General features: G+C 41.5%; 3 protein-coding genes across 11 annotated transcripts in view; 1 reads left to right on the forward strand and 2 right to left on the reverse strand.

The window, feature by feature from the left end:
• Positions 1–6265, reverse strand: part of LOC117474661 (Na(+)/H(+) exchange regulatory cofactor NHE-RF2) — a 12251-nt gene extending 5986 nt beyond the window's left edge. Inside the window, exons 1-2 of the mRNA XM_034120615.1 lie at positions 5638–6265; positions 4064–4381 (exon numbers count right to left, since the gene is read on the reverse strand). Coding sequence (XP_033976506.1) covers positions 4064–4381; positions 5638–5844 — 525 coding nt within the window. The 5' untranslated portion in view covers positions 5845–6265. The remainder of the gene's footprint in view (positions 1–4063; positions 4382–5637) is intronic.
• Positions 6266–7336: 1071 nt separating this feature from the next.
• Positions 7337–10135, reverse strand: nthl1 (nth-like DNA glycosylase 1). Of its 4 annotated transcripts, XM_034120614.1 has the most exons (7): positions 9847–10014; positions 9628–9674; positions 9316–9536; positions 9067–9237; positions 8806–8965; positions 8247–8352; positions 7337–7828 (listed from the first exon to the last, which is right to left on the reverse strand). In XM_034120614.1, exons 3-7 carry the CDS (start codon positions 9388–9390, stop codon positions 7531–7533), a joined length of 810 nt encoding a protein of 269 aa, XP_033976505.1. In that variant the 5' UTR covers positions 9391–9536; positions 9628–9674; positions 9847–10014; the 3' UTR covers positions 7337–7530. The 4 variants fall into 4 exon arrangements, with proteins under 4 accessions (XP_033976505.1, XP_033976501.1, XP_033976503.1 ...); XM_034120610.1 differs by having other exon boundaries at positions 9316–9674; positions 9847–10135; XM_034120612.1 differs by lacking the exon at positions 9628–9674 and having other exon boundaries at positions 9847–10129.
• tsc2 (TSC complex subunit 2) overlaps positions 9866–21979 on the forward strand; it is a 28982-nt gene continuing 16868 nt past the window's right edge. For 3 of the 6 annotated variants that reach the window (XM_034120604.1, XM_034120606.1, XM_034120608.1), the window contains exons 1-20: positions 9866–9953; positions 10939–11126; positions 12686–12870; positions 13002–13088; positions 13179–13289; positions 13378–13525; positions 14197–14314; positions 14404–14452; positions 15252–15377; positions 15475–15548; positions 15651–15777; positions 16474–16617; positions 16731–16868; positions 17910–18013; positions 18339–18420; positions 18998–19153; positions 19886–20005; positions 20768–20890; positions 20977–21083; positions 21162–21342. In XM_034120604.1, coding sequence (XP_033976495.1) covers positions 12736–12870; positions 13002–13088; positions 13179–13289; positions 13378–13525; positions 14197–14314; positions 14404–14452; positions 15252–15377; positions 15475–15548; positions 15651–15777; positions 16474–16617; positions 16731–16868; positions 17910–18013; positions 18339–18420; positions 18998–19153; positions 19886–20005; positions 20768–20890; positions 20977–21083; positions 21162–21342 — 2130 coding nt within the window. In that variant the 5' untranslated portion in view covers positions 9866–9953; positions 10939–11126; positions 12686–12735. The remainder of the gene's footprint in view (positions 9954–10938; positions 11127–12685; positions 12871–13001; positions 13089–13178; positions 13290–13377; positions 13526–14196; positions 14315–14403; positions 14453–15251; positions 15378–15474; positions 15549–15650; positions 15778–16473; positions 16618–16730; positions 16869–17909; positions 18014–18338; positions 18421–18997; positions 19154–19885; positions 20006–20767; positions 20891–20976; positions 21084–21161; positions 21343–21979) is intronic. The other 3 variants (XM_034120605.1, XM_034120607.1, XM_034120609.1) reach the window with 1 other exon arrangement.

Genomic DNA, 21979 nt, shown 5'->3' on the forward strand with positions numbered 1-21979 from the left:
AGCCTCTATTTTCTCACGTCAATGGTTATAAAATCAGAAGATTTGTGCTCTAAATGGGACTTTTGAAAAGATATTTTCATTTCCTTTCGGTGTATTACATATTAGTCCTCTAAGATTTCTTTAGTCAATTAGTCATTTATTTATGCTTTTTTCATGCTGATAGACTTATTCCTAAGAAACTCTCGAGCACATTTCTGGTAAACACATTTGAAGTGGTGCTTTTGCATGATTCTTTGGGGAGAAACTCAGTTTTACAGATCTGTTGATTAAAGGTAGGGTAGGTAAGTTTGAGAAACCGGCTCGAGATACACTTTTTGTTATATTCAATGGAATGCTCTTAACATCCCGATAGCAATGAATATCTTAAGTGCTTTGACAAAAAATCCATAAAAAAATGTCATCTGTGGAAGCCGTAATACTGTAAAAAGCACGACCAATCATTTTAGCCAGCCCGGCTAAAATAATTGGATGGCCTACCTGCCTGTCAGCCTTCCATCTGTGCACAAATTTATCTCGTGCCCTCAAGTGGCAGATTTTATTCGGTTGTGTATTTTCAAATTCTAGTGATCTCGAGCCGGTTTCTCAAATGTACTATACCCGACCTTTAAATAATCTGATCAATTAGTTGTAACGTCTCCTATTGGACAGTTGGTCAGATTTTATTTGCAGCCAGACTTGGAGGTGATGTAATAGATTGCGCATGTCTGCTGTTATTGCATTAGTTGTTGTGTGATCTGAACCAAAACCCAAAACTGATAAAGAGAGCCGTGACGGACAGCCTGTATTTACGCTGCCTTCAGCTAAACAGATGGCAGTTTATCTCCGTGAGGATCCTGGTCCGCTCTGTTTGGAGCCCAAACACAGAGCCAATTCTCTGACAGACAATTCCCGTCAGACTGAATTATAAGACGTCATGGTGATGTCTTGTTGGCACTTGTGGAAATATTGTTTCTGTCACGGAAATGTTGGAATTTCTTTGGGTTTGTGTGAATGTTTTATACAACAATACTCCGGAAGGTCGGAGATCTCCTCTCACCCCTAGATTCCACCGGGTCCGTCTCCATGGTCCGTCTGCGCCGCGTTACGGGCGCGTCGCGGTTTTGGTCCGGCCTCCTCCGGCGTCATACCCTACCAGGCGCGTTTCAGAAGCATTTCAGAAGCGGAGAGTCTTGCCTGCCGGCTCGCAGTTTTTGTTGATTTGGGCATATTTCCTGGACAGGCTACTTTGTACAGACAAAGTTAATAATAACTGTAATATTCCAGTTATAAACGACATGAATCAAAGATGTGTTGCTGTATTTTAGTGGTAAAAAAAATGCATTCATCATCATAATTATTCTATATATATAATTTACACAGTGCCTGTAAACCGGAGGAGAACGCTGGCATTTCTCCTCCTACTTGAAAGACTACGGAGGGATAGGGTCTGCAAAATTAGTTTGTGTGTGTGTATATATATAGGTCTATATAGCTCTGAACGTTCCACTTCCTGCCTGCCCGACCTTACGTTACGGCTGCGCCGCGACAAAAATAGGATTCGATCCTAATTTTAGAAAAGCCCTGCGCCGAGCCGCTTCTGGGACGCTTCTGGGACGCGTCTGAGCCGTAACGCGCCGCGTGTGGTGGAATAGCACCCATTGACTAGAGTGGCCGCGATCACCTTGAGCACCGCGGCGCAGCCGTAACGCGTCCGTAACGCGCCGCAGACGGACCCGGTGGAATCTAGGGGTAGGGGTAGTTTCTGTCCACCCTACGGACCCTCTTCCCAATGTAAAGCGTCCTTGGGTTTCATGAAAGGTGCTATATAAATACAAGTTATTATGATTATTAACAATTTGATAGCATGCCAAGGACTGTAACTAAACCTGAGCTTGAAATGTCCCATTTTAGATTGCTAGATTATGTGTCCAAAATAAACCACACTTTTTCAATAGATACCTATGCAAAGAGATTATGCAACACAGCTATCTAGAAATCTGATCCCTCCTGTGTCTGCTTGATGCTTTCTTTCCTTCTGCTTTGTTTAAAACCACTCCAAATAAAGTACAACAGACTGGAAGAGTGATACAATCTGATCTCATGTTGAGTCAGTCCCTGTTTGTTACACATCCCTGAGTAAAGTATCCACATAGAGCAAAGAACTTTGGATATAAACACTACTTCTCTTTACTTCTCCAAAAAAAACAGTTTTCTAATATTCTTGTTTAATTGATATTTCACACCCATGAATACAAGATAAATAACATTATCATTTTTAAGATAACTCTCAGTGAAGTTAGTAACACCTCCACCTAGTGCACACTTGATCAAACTATTTGCACTCAATCTTTTGACCAATTAAAGATCTATATGTTTTATCATGAAACACAGTCAGGTGAGAAGTGTATTGTCTCAGCCGATGGGAAGTATCATACAGCCCTGAGGTGTTAACATGTAGTATGCACATGGGCGTAATTTCCACTGGGGACAGGGGGGACATGTCCCCCCCACTTTACAAAATCCCATTTGTGTCCCCCCCACTTTTTAAATGTGTTTATTATTTATTTTTTACGCAAGCGGTCATCGTCACGGAGGATTGGGTTGTTGTTAGCATCTGGTGCTAGCTCGGAGCTAACGGAGAATTGGAATCTGTTTCAACAATAAGGAGAGGGAGAGCTCTCTCCTGTCGGACTGAGAGAGATAACGCTCAGGGAGGTAAAGAACTCGCTGAGCGATTAGATTGTAAACTTTAGTCTAGTTATCTCAGTGGGTCTCAAACGGTTTGGTCATCTATGTAAACAAATATTTCCATCTATGTAATATTAGTTGTATATAAAATAAGTTAAGAAATCCTTCCAATGTGTACTATCTATAGGTCAGTACAAAAATAAAAAAACACAGTTTCAAAGGGGAGTGATTAGTCAAATATGCATAAATAAAAAGAAAGAAAGCAGACTAGGTAAGATAAAGATATAGAGAGGAGTTTATCAATGATTTGTTATTGCTTGTGAGCATATTCTAATGTTTTTTGGAGTATTGAAATATATACAGTTCTGTTTTATATGAGTGTTGAGAACTGTATCCATACATCTCTTCATTTGTGCACCAGATTGATGCATTTAGCTTCGATTTAAAGAAAACAAATCTTCCCGGGGTGGATGCCCCGGGACCCCCCTAGAGGATGTGAGGTCATCACAAATAAAACAGGTTCACATGGATAGGATACTAGATAAGTGTGCACACTCATTATATACACTACACATTTTTCTTGGATTTGTTAACACTATAGTCCCTAATATATTTGTAGAAAGGCAGGAAATTAAATTAAATTGAGAAAATGTTTCATTGCGGAGGACCCCCTGTTTTGTGTCCCCCCCACTTCTCAAACCAAAGTTACACCCTTGAGTATGCACAGAGAGAAAGCCCTATTTAAAAACAATATGCATTGTTCTAACCGCTTAGAGACAACAGTGGCTCGTAAAGCAAATGTTTCGGGACAGGGAAAGTTTAAATCAGGGCCTTAAACTAACTGTGTTGGAGAAGAGGTGAGAAACCCTTTGAAAACCTGCTGTATACTTACAGTGTAAACGGAGCCTCAATCAATATTGAATTCAGTCACTTAGCTGCAGACTCCTTTTTTAACTTCCATTTGCAACATAGACTTTTCTGCCTATATTTTGGCATAAACTCCTACACTTTTTTATCGCTTTTGTAGCTTCAATTCCAGTCCTCAGTTTGTCTCTCAATCTCTGTACACCTGGTGTTTTTTTTTTTTTCAAGATTAGAGTCCAAACTGCTCAGAGAAGTCGCCTGACTCTTTTTAAAGGCACAGCTTTGGTACTGACATCCAGCTGGCAGAACACCATGGTGCTCTAGTACAGATTAGTGCCAGAGACATAATGTAAAAGAGTGTCGGATCAGTGTCACATGCACTCTTAACACAGTCATAGTGGCTCTCTGATACCAACCAGGGACACCAACTAACCACTTGAACTTCTACTAATTAAAACGATGCATGATTTTGACATTTGACTGTGTTTTTCCTTTGTTAGAGACCCTCTGATGTATTGGTGTCCTCCCTTACCTCTGGGTCTGTTGCTGTACATGATGTCACCGAGAACCTCTTGGCCTTGTCTTGTGTGATGGTGTGTATGGACGAGTCTGCAGCAGGGGGGAAAAATGATTGTGTGTAGTTGGGTTTTGGTGACATAGGTGAGTTCCCTCTAGGAAAAGGTGAGGTAGAAGGAGTGGCAGCGGGTGAGGGCTGTGGGGAGAGGGTTCCCATCTCTATGGCCAGGTCCTCTGTGCAGGCCAGGCCTCGGCTGCGGAGGTGTTCGTCCGTCTCTCTGTCCACCACCAGCAGCCGGGTGCGGTGGGACACCTCGCGGATACGGTCCACCACCTGTAGAGAGGAGAGAGAGGGAGGGGAATCAGTCAGTGTTATTCACCCTGAACTGGCCTGCACCTGACATTTTTTAGCATTATAGAGCAGTGGTGTAAAGTAACTAATTACATTTACTCAAGTACGGTACTTAAGTAAAAGTTTGAGATACTCAAGAGTACTCAGAGGTGGAAGAAGTACTTATTTAAGCATAAGTACCAAAGTGCAGGAATACTCATGCATTCAAATTGTTACTTAAGTAAAAGTAAAGTATTGGTATCAAAATATACTTAAAGTAATAAAAGTAAAAGTACTCATTATTCCCATTTCAGAATCATAAATATAATGTGTTTATTATAGCTGGTAAAGTTGGAACTTATTTAAACTCATTGTGAATTGAATCCATGTGTATTAAAGTATTTTTTAAGTGTTGATCCTATTGTTTATCATTAAACTACATGCAAAGTAAATAAAGGTATGAAATAAGTGTTTTCTTTTACCTCTGAATTGTAATGGTATAAAGATACAAGGGAACACAAAATGGAAAGTAAAGTACAAGTACCTCAACATTTTACTTAAGTACAGTACTTGAGTAAATGTACTAAGTTACCACCGCTTATACTTTACTACTACTACTACTACTAGTATTTCAATTTTTTGCTAATGTTTCTTCTCCACTACAATTCACAGGTAAATTGTGTTATTTTAGTACATCGATTTAATACCTTTAGATTTGGATTAATGATGTAAAATATAATCAACACTTAAAAAACTTTAGTCACACCCGGAATAAATTCACAATCTTACTAAGTAATTAAAACTAGCTTCACCTTTACCAGCTTTGATAACACTTTAATGCATCAATTATTAAAATGGGCCGATCAGTATGATGAGTACTTTTACTTTTGGTACTTTAAGTATATTTTGATGCTAATACTTTTGTACTTTTACTAGAGTAACATTTTGATTGCAGGACTTTTACTTGTAACAGAGTATTCCTGTATACAGGTACTTTTTTCAGTACAAGATCTGAGTACTTTCCCTACATCTGTTACAAAGACACCCAGTGATTCCCATTACACAAAGCTCACATTGACCCATTAGTTGCCCCACTTCTCCTCCCGCCTCCTCCTTCTCCCCAGGCAAAGTAAAAAGTTGTCTAACAGGTATACAACTCATTGTTTGTACCTCAGAGACTTAAAGCGCCTCTCCAGGCTTCTCTTTATGCAAGTACCTGTCTGTTATCCAAAAAAAAAATGTATTGAGCCATCACTCACTTGATGGTGGGCTTCGTTCTCCACATTCTCCCCGTTCACCTCCACCACCCGGTCTCCTGGCCGCAGCCCGGCCATGTCAGAAGAGGAGCCGGGCTCCACTTTGCGGATGAACTGCCCGCCTCTATTCCTCTCCCCATGCAGGTGGAACCCATAGCCCTGCTCTGCTTTGGTCAGGAAACAGAGCCTGGGTCTCAGCTCGCTCTCCATCCCAACCGGCGCGTTAATAGAGAGGAAAACAGGTCAAAGTGTCTCAGGAGAATAAACAGGTGCTCGGGCCAACCGCGGTGGGAAGTCTCTGGCTCTTAATCCAATGTACGGCTGCTGCGCGCTCCGGGGACCAAAAGATCATCATCTTTTAGCATGATGCGAGTACATTAATAATCCACAAAAGAGCACAAATCACAAAAAAGGCTTAAAAGTGTTTAATCCATCATGCAAATGCAGGTGGGAAAAATATGAGCGCGTAAAATTGGTGCGTACATTTGTGTCCAAAAACTGCTGCCAGTGGCTAAATCCTGACCATCGCAGGAATAATCCAAGAGATCAGAGATTAGAAAGATTTTCGTCACACGTAACACTTAATTCCCCTCCTCAACTGGACATGTGTCCTCCTGTCCTGCGGTACGAAAATAAAGAGGCGTCTACAGCAGATGGCACTACTTAATGTCCCCTGCAGCGCACACCTGACGACGCAGCGCAGCCGCGAGGACATTAGCTCGCGGTGCAGTCCCTCCAGAGAGGCGGAGGTCTGCCCCATGGTGGTGGAGGTGAGGCTGTGACCTGAGAGCGGAAATCCTCCCCATCTATCCCTGTCTCCACATGAGATCAACAGGTTGCGCATGGATATATATGGTTCATGAAATATAAACTCATAGCTTGCTTTCATTCATCAATTTACAAAGGTGTGTCTCAGGTTATTCAGGACAGCTTGAGGGTGTGTGTCGTTGATATTTAGATCAGGGAATATGAGACTTCCACGTGGCAAGTGTTAAGAGCAGCAGTTTAGTTTCCCTTACAGCCAGAGGTGAAAGAGTAAATCAAGTAAAGCAATACTTAGGAGGGTTATAAATAGTAGTATAAAAGGTAACAATACTCATAATACAGTGCTTACTTTTACTGTTATTGTATAGTTATTATTCTTAAAATGATAGGCTATGAATTCCATTTCTAAAGTAGTAATTATAGATCTTAAATACATGTATTTAAATGAAAAATTCAAGTATGAGGACCTCTGAATTATACTGAGTAAATGTTCTTAATTTCCACGTCTTCCTTTCACACCTTAACACTGCTGATGTGCTATTCACAAAAACATCAGATTAAGGCGTGAATGAATGAATGACTATTATCATTGAATCCTGCCACAAACATGAGCATTGTCTATGTGACAGTGTTTCATTATCTGTAAGGCTCATTTTCACAGATGAGAGTTTGTCATATAGCGAGACAAACAGGGGTGTAACTATTATCATTAACAATGGCTTGGTTCTATTTAAATGTCCCTGTGAAGCATGGCAGCCAGCCAACACACACCTGATGATATTCCTGCTAAACCATCCCTATAACTTGCAGTGAAGAATGATTCCAAACAAGTGTTTATTTATATCTTCTTTTTAAAGTCCATGACATCTCTACAGTATTTATTTGAATTACATTTTGTTGGGCATATTAGAAAAAATAGAAGGACAAACTTTGAACATGATTTCAGTACATCATTTATTTATTTTTTTATAATAATAAAGTAGCACCAGCAGTAGAAAAATAGTTTATCTCTTTGAAGTAGTTGTAGTGTCATATTAAACATTCTGATATCCACATCAATGTTCTCAGTGTGTCTGTGTTTAAGTTGATCTTTCTGGTCCAATATTTGGTCACAGCTCAGACAAGACTAAATCAATATTTAACCTTGGTTTTTATCCTTCGTTTCGGTGCGTTTGGGGAAACAGGTGTGGGCAGTGGCTCCTTCTTTAACCTCTCATGTTTAACATCGGATTCTTGTCCAGGTTCAGTCGAGGCAGAGGTTGGATCAGGGGAGCAAGGGGAAGCCGCTTTAGGCCTTTTTGTAGGAGAGATCTTGTGGGCGGAGGGACAGCTGTGCTGGTTCAGACACACGGAGCAGAGCGGCCTGACGGGGAGACACACCTGCTGCCCGAAACCCACCAGCAGCCAGTTGATCTCACTCCACAGCTCCCTGCCGCAGAGAGGAACATCACACGTTACTTTGAACTGCTCACTCATTGATTTTTACAAACAGGCACAACATATAGTGAAGGGTGCCCATCAATCAACAGAGGAAATGATAGAGAGATAGATAGATCATTTATTCATCCCAAATTGGGAAATTATTTTGTTACAGCATCAGGGTGTTTTCCGGCAAGGTGGATTAAAGTACAAACATAATCAAATTAAAATAGCAAATCTATACTATATCTACAGTATAGAGACATATATCACAAAGAATACACAACATAAAATGTTCTGGATAAGTATGGATGGTATATAAATACATTATACAGTATGTAGTATGGTCAGTCTGGGTGACTTTATGGATCTGTTGGTCTGTGTTAATCAGGTTGTACAGGTCAGCAGTGAAGTAATCATGCTGTTACCTTGGTAACCACTCCTCCAGGGCCTTGCGCGTTTGCTCCGGGCTCTTGGTCGGTTTCTTCAACCAGCCCAGCCAGTTAGAGATACGATGCACGTGTGTGTCCACGCCTAAACAAAACAAAACTGTATATTTAGGTACACATACACATAAACTGATTTGCATTTCTATAAGAAAAAGCAGTGGTGGAAAAGCATTCAGATCCTTAAAAAGACTGTAAAAACAATGTAAAATGTCTGCATTCAAAACCTTACTTGTGAAAAACCATGTAAGTGTCATCGGTGAGAAGTACTTTTAGTATCAAAGGAATCCACAATGCTGAACAAAATACCCCTTTTGTGGTGTTTTAGTATTATTCTGTATTACATAAATATTACTGATGCAATGATGTGTAATTCAAATGTACTGCTGTCGTTGAAGGGTGGAGCTGATTTAATCTATTTGATTCAGTGTTGGGTAATTTACTATATTTAAAAAAAAATGTCCATGCTGCTATAACTTTATCAACCTCAGTTTCACACAGATTTGCAAGTGCATGCATCAAGAAAGAGTGTGTCCCCCACCGATGCCGGACACCTGGTCCCATGCGATGTCCATAGCCAGATGAGCCATCTTAGGTCCGACTCCTGTTAGGCGGACCAGCCCCTCCACGCTGTCTGGGATGTCCCCTCCAAACTCTTTCTGCAGAATGGCCGATGTCAGCTTCAGATACTTCACCTTCGTCTAGAAGGGGTGGGTAAGAAAACAATTCAACCAATCAGAGATGCAGGGTGAAAAGGAGGAAGTGTGGCTCCTGTAAAACAGAGTACTGAGTTCTGTATTACCCTCCAGAAGCCGACAGGGTAGATGAGTTTCCCCAGTGCTTCATCATCAGTATTAAGAATATTTTCTGCAGTGCAGCCGTGAGCTCGGAGCCTCTTCATGGCTGCTGCGGTCACCTGGTCCTTGGTCTGACTGGACAGCATGAGTGAAACCAACACCTGGAAACGTCTGACCTGAGAAGACAACAGAGGGAGCAAGATGAGTGCTTCTGAACCGTAGAAATATGTGAGAAAAAAGAAACCCACACCTACATGAGCAGGAGCGTCTGAGTCGTAGCATTTCTCTGCCCCCATGTTATCTACAGGTGCATACCGGCTGCTCCTCATCTCACGGATGTATCCCAGTTGTTTCTGCCAGTCGGGAGGTTCCCAGTGTTCTGTCTTCACCGGTGGTACACCTTCATCCTCATCATATTCCACTTTTAGCTGTTTCCTCCTGCGGCTGTGTGAAGACAACAGCAAGGCGTCTGTTTCTGTTTTTGGATGACAAGCACCAGAATGAGCACAGGGCAGAGAGGATTTAGAATATCTGACCCAGCACAGAAATACAGAAAGAAAACATACCACATGGGAACAAGTATGTAGATTAGGTTGAGGTTGCCTTGCCTCTGCTGTGTCAACCAATTTTCAGATGCAGGAGTAAACAGATTAACAAGTAAAAACAACATCTGCAACTTCTCCAACTTTTGCTCATTAACAACTGTATTTGGAGCTAGCTAGAAGAACTGTGGTGAATTTCTAAATGAGTTCACACGTTTCTGTGTGGACTAACGTCAACATTACCCGTGGATAAGGGGGCCGAGGAGGGTCTTTGCTCCGAGATCCTCGCCTCCTCCGGCTCTACCTTCACCTCCACAGAGGAACCTGGACCCTGATTCCTCCGTCTGGTGGTGAGTTTGGACCTGAGAGAGGCTGCATTTTGATCACCACTCCGAGTGATAACAGGTCTGCTCTGCATGAAATAAGGAGAGGTCATAGTTAAAGTCCGGACTACATAACAGAACCTCGTTTTCCAGCGGACCTGAGGCATTTAGTTGATCTTGAAGTTGGTTGCTCATTCGTAGATTCTGGTCACGAGTCGAGCAGAAAAAAAACAATCCCGGTAAATAAATGAAAGAAAGACAAAATAATTGTATTAATAATAAAAGTTGTTAATTTAAATACAAAAACGTTTTATTTAGAACAGAATTACACATATCTCTCACCAAGTTATGTTGTTTTATTTAGTGTAGGCCTACTAAAAATCATGACTTTAAGTGTTTGGCTCTATGCCTGGCAACTATGCACCTGTGTAACTTAATAAAAAAAAATGCGCTTAAAAATCGTCAGCATTAAGCAGAGATCAGGAGTATGACATGACATGTCATTGATTAAGCCATCAGTCCTACCAATCAATCAGGTAGTTAAAGGTAAATAAAATAGGGTTTCTTTTTATATCTGTTTATTAGCATCTAAATGTGTGTTTCTCTCCAATACATTGTATTCATGAGGTTTATTTTTCAAAGAAATTCCTTTTTAAGTCTTTTTACTTAATTTAAACCTGTTATGTAGCTCCACTGGCAGGCAGCCTTGCGACAGTGCAGCTTCTGGCTCCAATGAGGAACCAACTTCAGCATCGTTAGCATGTTTAGCTAGCTACTCGTTAACCGTTTCAGTTTAAGAAACATGTGTCTCGTCACTGGCAGCTATTTAACATCTTTCTTATGCAGCCACTGGGTAAATAGAGCTGCGTTCTGCTATTTTGTGAATGTCCGGTAGTTTGCAAATTATACAAAACTCAAAACAAGGCTAACAAAACAGCTTTAGCATAGTTTGTGTTTAGCTTGCTTGGAACTACATTTCCCAGCAGCGAGAGTAACTAACGTGTTTTTGTAGGAAGTGCCCCTGTCACAGCGTTAGTGTGTCATCCGGTTGGGAAGTGGAGGAGGACTGAGCCTGGACGAGAGCAAGCTTCCAGCAGCAATTGCAGAGTTTTATCAATGCAGAGACACAGACGGCTCTGTTGGCTGTATATGGACGAAGCTGCGGCCTTATGAAGCCGAGAGAGACTCCTCTGCATTAAGGTGAGAGGAGGGGGAGGAGGAGATGTTTTCTAAGCAACCAGACCTTGAATGCCTCACAGGAATGCTAGCTCATGACAGGGAATGTAAAAGCGGAGCTAACGGTTCAGTAGCGCCATTGTGCATTTCTCCTGATTATACCATGTTTTCGCTAAGTGGTTAAATATATTATTTGTTCAGGATGGAGGTTATTTTTCACTGATGTGGTTGTTGTTGTTGTTGTTGAAGTGAAACAGAACAGTGGTTGTCTGTCTGCTCACCTCCCCTCCCCTCTGTCTCTGTCAAGTCCACATGACAGCAGATATTCTCCAAACCTGCCCCCCTGGTTTACACATTTACAGGCTCCAAACTTCACTGCTGCGTAACAGAAGCCTCTGCTCCCACCATAGTTACATACAAAAACTACTACTACTACCATACCTCCAGTGGTATCTAGATTCAGCCATGCAACTTAAATGTAAAAAGTTTGTTGTTGCCACCACAGTCATTGTTGGAAAGGTTACTTTAGACCACTTAGCTAGTTACCCTGTTCAAAATGCATTACATCATGTAAATCTTTTAGTATTCAACCCTGATTATTGTCAACTTTTATAAAATGTTCTTTAAAGAAATCAAAATTAAGAAGGGAATCAGCAATAGATCAAACGTTATTTTCCTCATGTAGGATTTTTACTGAAAGTAATATAATCTGATGTAACACCTTTTAATCACCAGCATACACTTACATTCATTGTTACTTCACTTCAGTTCAAACACTGGTTTTAGTATAATATTGTGCAACCCTTAAATGAGAATGCTTAATGTATATTGCCTATACATGCACACCCCAGGGCAACACATTCACACAGAGGTACAGGGTGTCTTTGATCCTTTTCCTCAATAGAACATGCTTTGTGCTTCAGCCTCTTATATAAACCAACATAAGGAAACACACAAACAACCGTCCAAGTAACTGTAATAAATACACTGAGAGAAACTCTGAATATGCATTTTTTCCCACAGTGTATCAGCCCATCTGAAAATGGTCTCTGCCAACATTACAAATAAAACCAATACACCTGATGCATTAACCTTTCCTTGGAGAACATCAGAGAGGCTACTTCACACCCCAAACGCCAAATATTGAATGAATGTGTCCATTGTTTAGTTTGGCATCTGCATGTTGGATAGATCATGAGAGAATGTGTCCAGATCTGGGTGTCTGATGACCTCAGCTAAACTCTCGGCTAAATCTATAAAACTTCAGACTGGCTTAGAAGGAGAGAAAAAGGTTAACACTAGATTAACTTCATAATGCTCACTCATTGTCATGTTCCTTGCTGATGTTTGAATCTAGTTACACGTCATATTTTATTGTGATGTAGTGGTAGCATCTTAAAGGATTTAATAATTGCAATGGGTTTTGGCTTTGAATGTGACCATCTATCTTATTGCTGTTATGCAAAGCTACATCAAGTCAATTCAGAGGAAGTGTGGCTCTTTATCTGGTCTTTGGGTATTGGGTTTTGCACTGTAATAATCCACATTGATACAAATCTAAATGTTTGCTGCTCTTTCTCCAGGCAGCTCTCAGTCCCAGCCTGTGCGGTTGACCGCCCCTTCAGGTTGGGCCATGAATAAACAACCGAGCAAAGAGAGTCTCAAGGACAAGGTGAAGGGGATCTTTGGGCTGGGAACCCCGCGGCCGCTCAGCAAACAGAGTGACGCCCGACCGTCAGAGTTCATCATCACGACGGACATCATCAAGGTGTGCAGGAGAGACCAGAAGACTGTGCAGATCTGTTCATACACAATTAAACGCAGCATGCTCTTTGTTTTTTGTATACATGTTTTGCATCATACCTTTCCTCATTCCTTTCCTCCTGTGATGTATTTCAGGAGCTCCAACCAGACTGCGGTCTGAGCACCCGCGTCCGCATGATGAACCATGTCTGTGAGCTCGCCAAAACAAAGAAATTTGAGGATGTGAGTCTGCTCCTGGTTTGACATTTTTGGATACAACACAACATGTCATCTTCTGTGTGTAACTCTGTGTTTTCATGTGTTTTTTTTAAGCATGCTGTGGAGGCTGTATGGAAAGCCGTGGAGGACATGCTGACTCCAGAGCAGCCACTGGAGGCCAGACATGCGGTCCTGCAGCTGCTGAGGGCCATTATACAGGGACAGGTACATAGACAGGATAAACACACACAAATATGAAATGTGAATCTAGTGCCTGACTTTTCCTAATGATCGGTTCCCTGTAAATGTGAAGGGCGAGCGGCTCGGCCCTCTGAGAGCATTCTTTTTCAACGTGATCAGAGACTACCAACCATCCAACGAGGACCTCTCTGATAGGCTGGAAGTCTTCAAGGCCTTAACCGAGAACGGGAAAGACATCACTTATCTGGAAGAAGATATAGGTAAAACTCCCTGGACATTTTTTAAAGCACTTCAATGGGGGGAAAACGAGGGACGAAGTGGGATGAAAATGTGTTCATGTAAGGGGGGAGATTCTTAGACTTTGCAAAATTGAAGTTTTTTTCCCGCAAATAACTTTGCTACTGATGGACAGTCAGATTCCTTTTTTGTATTATTAAGTTTCGAGAGAATAACTCTACTTATTTTAATAAATGGAGCAGGCAACATTTTCATTTTAGTTTATAACTTCAACTTGCTGTTATTGAAGTCACTGAGAATTGATAAGGTTGCTTTTTTTTGTTTACATTATTGCAATTGGTTGAGTAACGTTTTCAGATATAAAATAACTCTATAATCTTGTACACACTCTGCATTCATCCCATCATTTACCACTCTGCCTTTATAAGCACAGGCAGACAGTGTGCTTTTCATCCTGAGTAAAGCCCTACACTCATTATTGTCTGGTTCACCAGCATGATCCTCTTTGTTCTGAATTGAATTGTTAGTATGATGATTCTGGATTAAATATCTAGATTCCAGTGTATCAAATATATACTTTTAACTCATTTGAATCATCTTTGTAGTCATGTTTGCAATTATTATTTGTTGAGGCATGACTGGGCTGTTACACACCTTATTCACCTGCTCTCGCTCTGTTCTCTCCTGTCTCCAGCACGCTTTGTCCTCCTGTGGATGGACATAGGTCTTACCTCCGATTTTCTCCATGTTCTTGTAAATCTGGTGAAGTTCAACAGCTGCTACCTGGACCAAAACGTCTCCGTCATGGTCCAGTAAGTCCGAGATCCAGACACATAAACACATTTCTGTTTTCAATAAAAAATAATGTATTAACATGCATTTGTTTGCTTGTGCTGTGTAGGAAAATCTGCCTCCTGTGCAATAGAACTACATCTTCAACAGATATTGAGGTGGGTGTTTGTTCAAATTCATTCTTTGTTACAACGGCTTGTTAGAATCTTACAGCAAAGAGAATATCCCCAAATATGAACAATGGCTGGTCCAAATTATAAACAGCAAATCAGGTAGGTAGATGTAAAAAAAGGGTTCATATCCATTATTTTTAGCATTAGGAGACATACTCATTTAATCATGGAATAAACGATGAATGATCAAAAATGTAATTCTACTTAAATTGTGTGGTCGCAGTTGGCTTTACTCATCACCACGAAAACGTTGTTTGTGTGAGGCACGCAAGATAGAAATCTTAATCAAGTTCGTTTCTGATTCCCTAATAATGGTAGAGTGCTTGTTTGTGGGACTGTGTTGTTGAACTGCAGTAACACAGTTACATCTCCAGTCATCTAAAGGTTTTGATGTGAAATCTCTGAGAGGTGTGTTACCATGCATGTCTTTAATCAATGATAGACAACAGATAGTGCTGATTCATGCTGAGGAGGTATTCCTGAACATTTAACATTTAGTGGTTTGTATGTAAAAGCAGGACTTTCATTTGACAACTACATATAATAAATGGAACATGGAAGTACCAAATCATCCAATTGGCAGTCTGGTGTAAGGTGTTTGTTATTTACTGTGCTCTCTATGTTATTTATTTTGTAAACAAACAAGAAACACAATCAAAACGTATTAACAGCACAATCTAGCGCGACCATACTCATAAATTAATGAGGCTCAGAGTTGTTTACAGTTTGTTTTGTTTTATTTGTGTGTGTTTGTATGTGTGCGGTCTGTGTATGCTGTGTCTAGGTGGCACTACAAGTATTGGATGCAGTGGTGTGTTACAACTGCCTGCCCTCAGACTCTCTCACTGTCTTCATCATCACACTGTGTCGCACTGTCAACGTCAAGGAGTTCTGTGAATCCTGCTGGAAGGTGAGAGAGCAAACGCACACACATGTATACACACACTTTCTCCTTTGTCTGATGCAATGCGCATTATTCATAACGGCCTGTGATTGTGCACCTGCAGTTGATGAGGAAGGTGTTGGGGACTCACCTCGGCCACAGTGCAATCTACACCATGTGCCGGATAATGGAGGAGAGGTATTAGGCAGTCTGAGTGTATTTCTGAACTTATGGTGCATTATGGGAATGTTATTTTCCTGCTTTTTGTGCGTTTTTTTAACTATCTGCACCCTCCCTCAGAGTGTACATGGAGGACGCCCCGTTGTTGAGAGGAGCCGTGTTCTTTGTTGGGATGGCACTGTGGGGCGCACACAGACTCCCCGCCCTGAAAAACACACCTACACTCGTTCTGCCATCTTTCTACAAGGTAACACTCATACAGTACAGTGCATGCTATCTGCCCCATTAGGCATGTGCTGATCTTATTGCTTAAATTACATGAAAACAAGAATAATGCATACTGTACGTGGCAAAAATGTCAGGGAAAACATTTTTGTTTTTGTTCTACAAGATATGATCTAGGGCGCCCTATGGTTTTAATCTCTTAATAATTGAATAATATTTGTGTAATCATTTGGTCTACAAATGATTACACAAAACTGAGAATTCAAGATTTTCCTGAACTCAAAGTGAATACATGTTTGGTCTTTTTTTTCTTAAAATATGAAACAAACAAAATTGTTGCAGATGAATGTTCTGTGGACAGAATTACAGATTATTTAACTACTTATGTCTCTTCTAACACTGTAAATAAAAAATGAAAAATGCCAAATTTCCAAATCTCTTTTCTTGCCAAACATCTATCACTTTTTGCCAAGAAATATGTATATTTATATTTATGCTTCAATGCCAAATACACCATTTTTGCATATGCTGGATCTTCCTATGTGTTTTTAGTTTGTCATACTATAGACATTTTTGAAAGTAGTAGTACCTAGTGTGACTTTATCAGATGTAGCTAGTTCTAGGGATTCTTCAAATAGAAGTAAAACAAAAAACAAGTATATTCCTGATAATGTGATAGATCAGTTGTCATAACTGTTTCTGTTTATCTGTCACTCAGGCCATGTCGAGTGCCAATGAGGTGGTGTCCTATGAAATCGTCCTCTCCATCACCAGACTGATCAAGAAGTACGGCAAAGAGCTGCAGGTGGTCACATGGGACATCCTGCTGGGCATCATAGAGCGGCTGCTGCAGCAGATCCAGGTACACACACGTACACACACGTACACACACAAACCACACATGTACACACACACACACAGAATAAAATACCAGTTATTTGTTCACCAACTGGCCCATCTCATGTGTCTTCACAGACAATAGGCAGTGCGGAGTTGAAGGCCATTGTGTACGAGCTGCTGACCACAGTGGAGGAGCTGTACGAGCAGAACGGTTACCACGGCTCCACAGAGAAGTTCTTCAGTCTGGTGGAGAAATGTGCCGACAAGAGACCTGTTAGTGCTTTTGAGTTTCCATCCCTCTGTGTCATATTGTGTTTTTGTCATCTAACACAGTGGTTCTCAACTGGTGGGTCACGACCCAAAAGTGGGTCGCGGACCCGATTCGAGTGGGTCGCAGATGTGTGAGTGAAGAAAAAAAGATTGAAAAAAAAAAGAAATAACTTTTTTTCTTTTTGGGAAAAAAGTCAAATTTTTATTTTGAAGGCCCGATTTTCCAACGCTGTAGGCGTTGGACTGGAAGTCACGTAGTGATCATCTTCTCAATAAAACATCTTTGCTGATGTTTTTTCGAGTCTTCTGGCCAATCAGAATCAAGATTGTTGCCGGAAGTCCCCACGGAGAATAACTTTGCGGTAGAACTATTCTTTATACATCCATGGGTACAACTTCAGATAAAAATGAACTCATAATGAAATATGACCCCCGGTTTGATGATTGACAGGTCACAGAACAATGGGGGCTATCTACCCTTACCCACAATTTAAAGTAAGTCACACAGACTATCTCCTCTTTACTCTTCTCTCTGTGTGGAGCAGCAAGTTCAGCTTCAGAACAAAGTGAAAAACAAACAATGGCATAAAATATTATTAATATGTCGGGTAGTAATAGATGTATTTATTTTCTTCTCAGAGTGTAGAATGTGTAGTTTATATGTTAGTATTTCTAAAAATCTCCTGGGGAAGAATCCCCCCAGACCCCCCTTCTGCGGTTGGGTTTTCAGCATGTGTGCCTTTGTATGTTATACAGTTCAGCTTTGATTCCATCATCTCATTAAACCTTTTTTAAAAGCATACTTTAGTTCTGTGAAGGGATATAAGGGATATATGCACTGTACTTCACTTTAATTAATATTGTATGATGAAAAGCGTATATATACTACAGCACGATTTTTTGTTGAATAGATTTGAGTGGTTCAAAATTTCGGGTCGCGATCTATTAACTAAGGAAAAAGTGGGTCCCGAGGCCTGACCAGTTGAGAACCCCTGATCTAACACACTGCTGATACCTTTCTAATCTTAATATTGTGTGTGACAGGATGCATCAGTGCTGACCCTCATCTCGTACAGAGCCCAGTCTATTCAACCAGCCAAGGACGGCTGGATTCAGAGCCTTCACCGCCTCATGGAGAAATTCTTCAGGTAAGACACAAAGGGGGATGATGGTGATGATATTATTGACTTGGAGGCAAGATTTTGCTATATGGAATAGTTTTTTATCTCTTATTGCTTCCTATTCTAATTGTATTTCAATGTTTACCTCTTAGTCTATATCAAAATGCTCTGGTCTTTTTAATATTGTATTGATGTCGTACTATAACAGCCAAATAATGCAGTGTGTTTAATGACAACTATAAACAATTGTATCCCTCTCTGCTATCACCACCTTGATCCCTTTCTCATCTAATCTCTGCTGAACAATATTTAGTTTCTGTCCCTCTCTGTCATGTTTCTGTCTCCCTGAAAGAAACGAGACTCGCAGCGTGATAAGGATCAAAGTACTTCATATCCTGTCCTTCGTTCTCAGTACCAACCGACAGCTTTACGAGGTCTGCACACACACACACGAACCTGCACACACACATTTGATTTAATTCTTACTGTATGTCTGTTTTGCTGTTTACTCATGTGTGAATATTCAACAATATCTCTCAATGTGTCTAATAATAATAATAATGGGTTCCATTTATAAAGCACTTCATATTTGATTTCAAATCCCGAAGTGCTACAAGCAGTGAGCATGAACAGTATAAATAAACATTACACAACACGGTAGAATTTAATAAAAAGCAATAAAAAAAAACAATAAAAATAAAATAAAATAAAATAAAATAAAAGGGTGGTAAAAAGGTCTAGGCAAAGGCTCTTTTGAACAGATGGGTTTTGAGACCTTTTTTAAAAGCCTCCACGGTCTGTGGTGCTCTCATGTGGTCGGGGAGAGCACTCCACAGACTGGGAGCAGCCGAGCAGAAGGCCCGGTGGAGTGAGGAGTTCCTTGAGGTAGGGAGGGGCAGTTCCATGGACACACTGGTGGGTGAGGACGGAGACCTTGAATTCAATCCTCAGTTCCACGGGGAGCCAGTGTAGTGTAGTCTCTCACTCTCTTACTTTATTGCCTTGTTCCAGGACGAGTTGATTGAGATGGTGGTGATCCCCCAGCTCAGTGGGATAGCTGAAGACCGTGACCTTGCTGTTCGAAAACAGGCCACCCAGCTGCTGGTGGACCTGGCAGAGGGCTGCAACACACACCACTTCAATAGCCTGCTGGACATCATTGAGAAGGTACACAACACCCAACACCCAACACCCAACACCCAACACCCAACACCCAACACCCAACACCCAACACCCAACACCCCACACCCAACACCCCACACCCAACACCCACACCCAACACCCAACACCCCACACCCAACACCACACCCAACACACAACACACAACAACACACACACACACACACACACACACCCACAACACACCACACCCAACACACCACACCCAACACACCACACCCAACACACCACACCCAACACACCACACCCAACACCCACACCCAACACCCAACACCCAACACCCAACACCCAACACCCAACACCCAACACACCAACACCCAACACCCAACACCCAACACCCAACACCCAACACACCCAACACCCAACACCAACACACCACACACCACACCCAACACACCACACCCAACACCCAACACCCAACACCCAACACCCCACACACCACACCCACACACCACACACCACACACCACACACCACACCCACACCCAACACCCAACACCCAACACCCAACACACCACACCCAACACCCAACACACCACACCCCACACACCACACACCACCCAACACCCAACACCCAACACACCACACACCACACACTCACTCACTCACTTACTCACTCTCTCAAACGCACACACACTCGTGCTGTCTCACTTTTAATGCTATGGTAATTCAGTTCCTTCCAGCCACGATGAGGTCTTTTCAGTGATTTCTCTCTGTGCAGGTGGCCAGCCGCTCTCTGGTGAGTTCAGGGCCCCTGGAGGTCACTGAGAGAGACCCCACAGGAGAGTCTCCTATGGAGGACGTTAGGACGGCTATACTGGGCCTGCTGGAAATCCTGCAGGTACACATATAAGGGCTGCATTCACAAAACATGGGGTTCAAGTTATTTTAGAAAGGCAACGGTTTGTTTTGTTAACAAACCTCTTAAATTGTCTGGAAATGACAAAAACATGTAGTTTCAGATTTGAGCCATGTTTACAAATATGAATGGAGCCTGCCTGATAAAAATCTGATGTTATTAATTCTTTGTAGATAGTAAACAAAACTCATAATAAATATCTTTACTATTGATTAGTATCAAGTTTTTCAAGTTATACTTTTTAACCTTAAAGGTGGGGTAGGTAAGTTTGAGAAACCAGCTCGAGATCGCTAGAATTTTGAAAATACACAACCGGAGAAAATCTGCCACTTCCTTATAGAGCCCCTCCTCCAACACACACGAACGCGCACATGACCAATGAGGGCACGAGATAAGTTTGTGCACAGATGGAAGGCTGACAGGCAGGTAGGCCATCCAGTTATTTCAGCCGGGCCGGCTAAAATGATTGGTCGTACTTTTTACAGTACTACGGCTTCCACAGAAGACATTTTTTTATGGATTTTTTGTCAAAGCACTTAAGATATTCATTGCTATCGGGATGTTAAGAGCATTCCATGGAATATAACAAAAAGTGTATCTCGAGCCGGTTTTTCAAACTTACCTACCCCACCTTTAAGTGATACATTTTTTTTTTGCCCAAAATATTTTCTCCTGTGTTGTGGTTGAAAAAAATAATTCAATTTTGTGAATCTGGTAAATAACCATGTTGTTCTCTCCTGGCAGAGCAAGCTCTACAGCCTACCAGCCGGTCACGCCAGTCGTGTGTATGAGCTGCTAATCAGCCACCTGCAGCTCCACTACAAGAACAAATACTGCTCAGCTATCGCTTGCAGCATCAGACTGCAGGTAAGGGGGTTCATCTTGTGTCTTTTACTCCCTTTGAAACAAACATGCATGTTGACTTATCATTTTAACTTCCTTCTCTCCTCCAGGTGTTTGACTTCTTCCTGATGATGCGAGTGGACTCTCTTCACCGCCTTGGTGTCCCCAACAAAGACGGGGTCCTGAGGTTTAGCCCTTACTGCTACTGTGACACAGGGTGAGGACGCACACGGCTCATATCATCTGCATCTGTTTTTCTCATAATAATCCAGTCAACTAAATCCTGTATTGACAGGATTTTAAATGGTGGTTTCAGGGAGCCAGAGAAGCGTGTCAGTGAGAAGAAGCCTGCAGGTTCAACATCTCCTCCTGCTGGCAGCCCTGCCCCCCTCACTGCTCCTTCAACAGCCTCCATCCGCTCGGCCTACCTGCCCTACGCACCAGCCTTCAATGTCCTCCTGCAGGGCCTGAAGATGGTACACAGAGAATTATTGTAGCAAACTCATCCAATGCAGTCTTGGTGCAGGGATGATGTATTGTTGTAGTTAAGAAGCTAGCACGCACTGGTTTTTCTTAAACATACAAACAATCTTTTGGAGTCTAAAGTGTCTATAATTCTTGTTCAGAATGATAATCTTTGCAAATGAACACCACTTCTATGTTCTTTGAAGTATAGATGCAATAGCCAGAAGTAAAAAGCTAACATTAGGCTGTAAATCAACTACAAAACGGTTGCATGGCTTCATAAACTGAATGCAGACTGCTGTTTGGTGTGATCACCTTTAAGGTCCCCGATAACCTATGTACTCTCATGTAGCATCGTGTTCACAACGGCCTTTTTAAAGACAGCTAAATACTTCAAGATTCCCGAGGGGGTATTTACGGCTGTAAAGTAAGTAAACGTTAAACCTGAATTGCAAAAATTCAACTAATTCCTGGATTAGGGACTCATTTCTAGAACCCTCTATTTCTTGGAGAGTTTGCAGCTGGGTATCGCTATAGTGTTTATTCTTCTTTGTAACAAAGGACTTTGCCAAGAGCATAGACTCACTCATAACTGATGGTTACATTGTTTTCAAAGCTGTCCTTTATGAGAAATAAGACATGGTTTCT

Source organism: Trematomus bernacchii, unplaced genomic scaffold (genome assembly GCF_902827165.1).
Source record: "Trematomus bernacchii unplaced genomic scaffold, fTreBer1.1, whole genome shotgun sequence".
Classification (NCBI taxonomy): domain Eukaryota; kingdom Metazoa; phylum Chordata; class Actinopteri; order Perciformes; family Nototheniidae; genus Trematomus; species Trematomus bernacchii.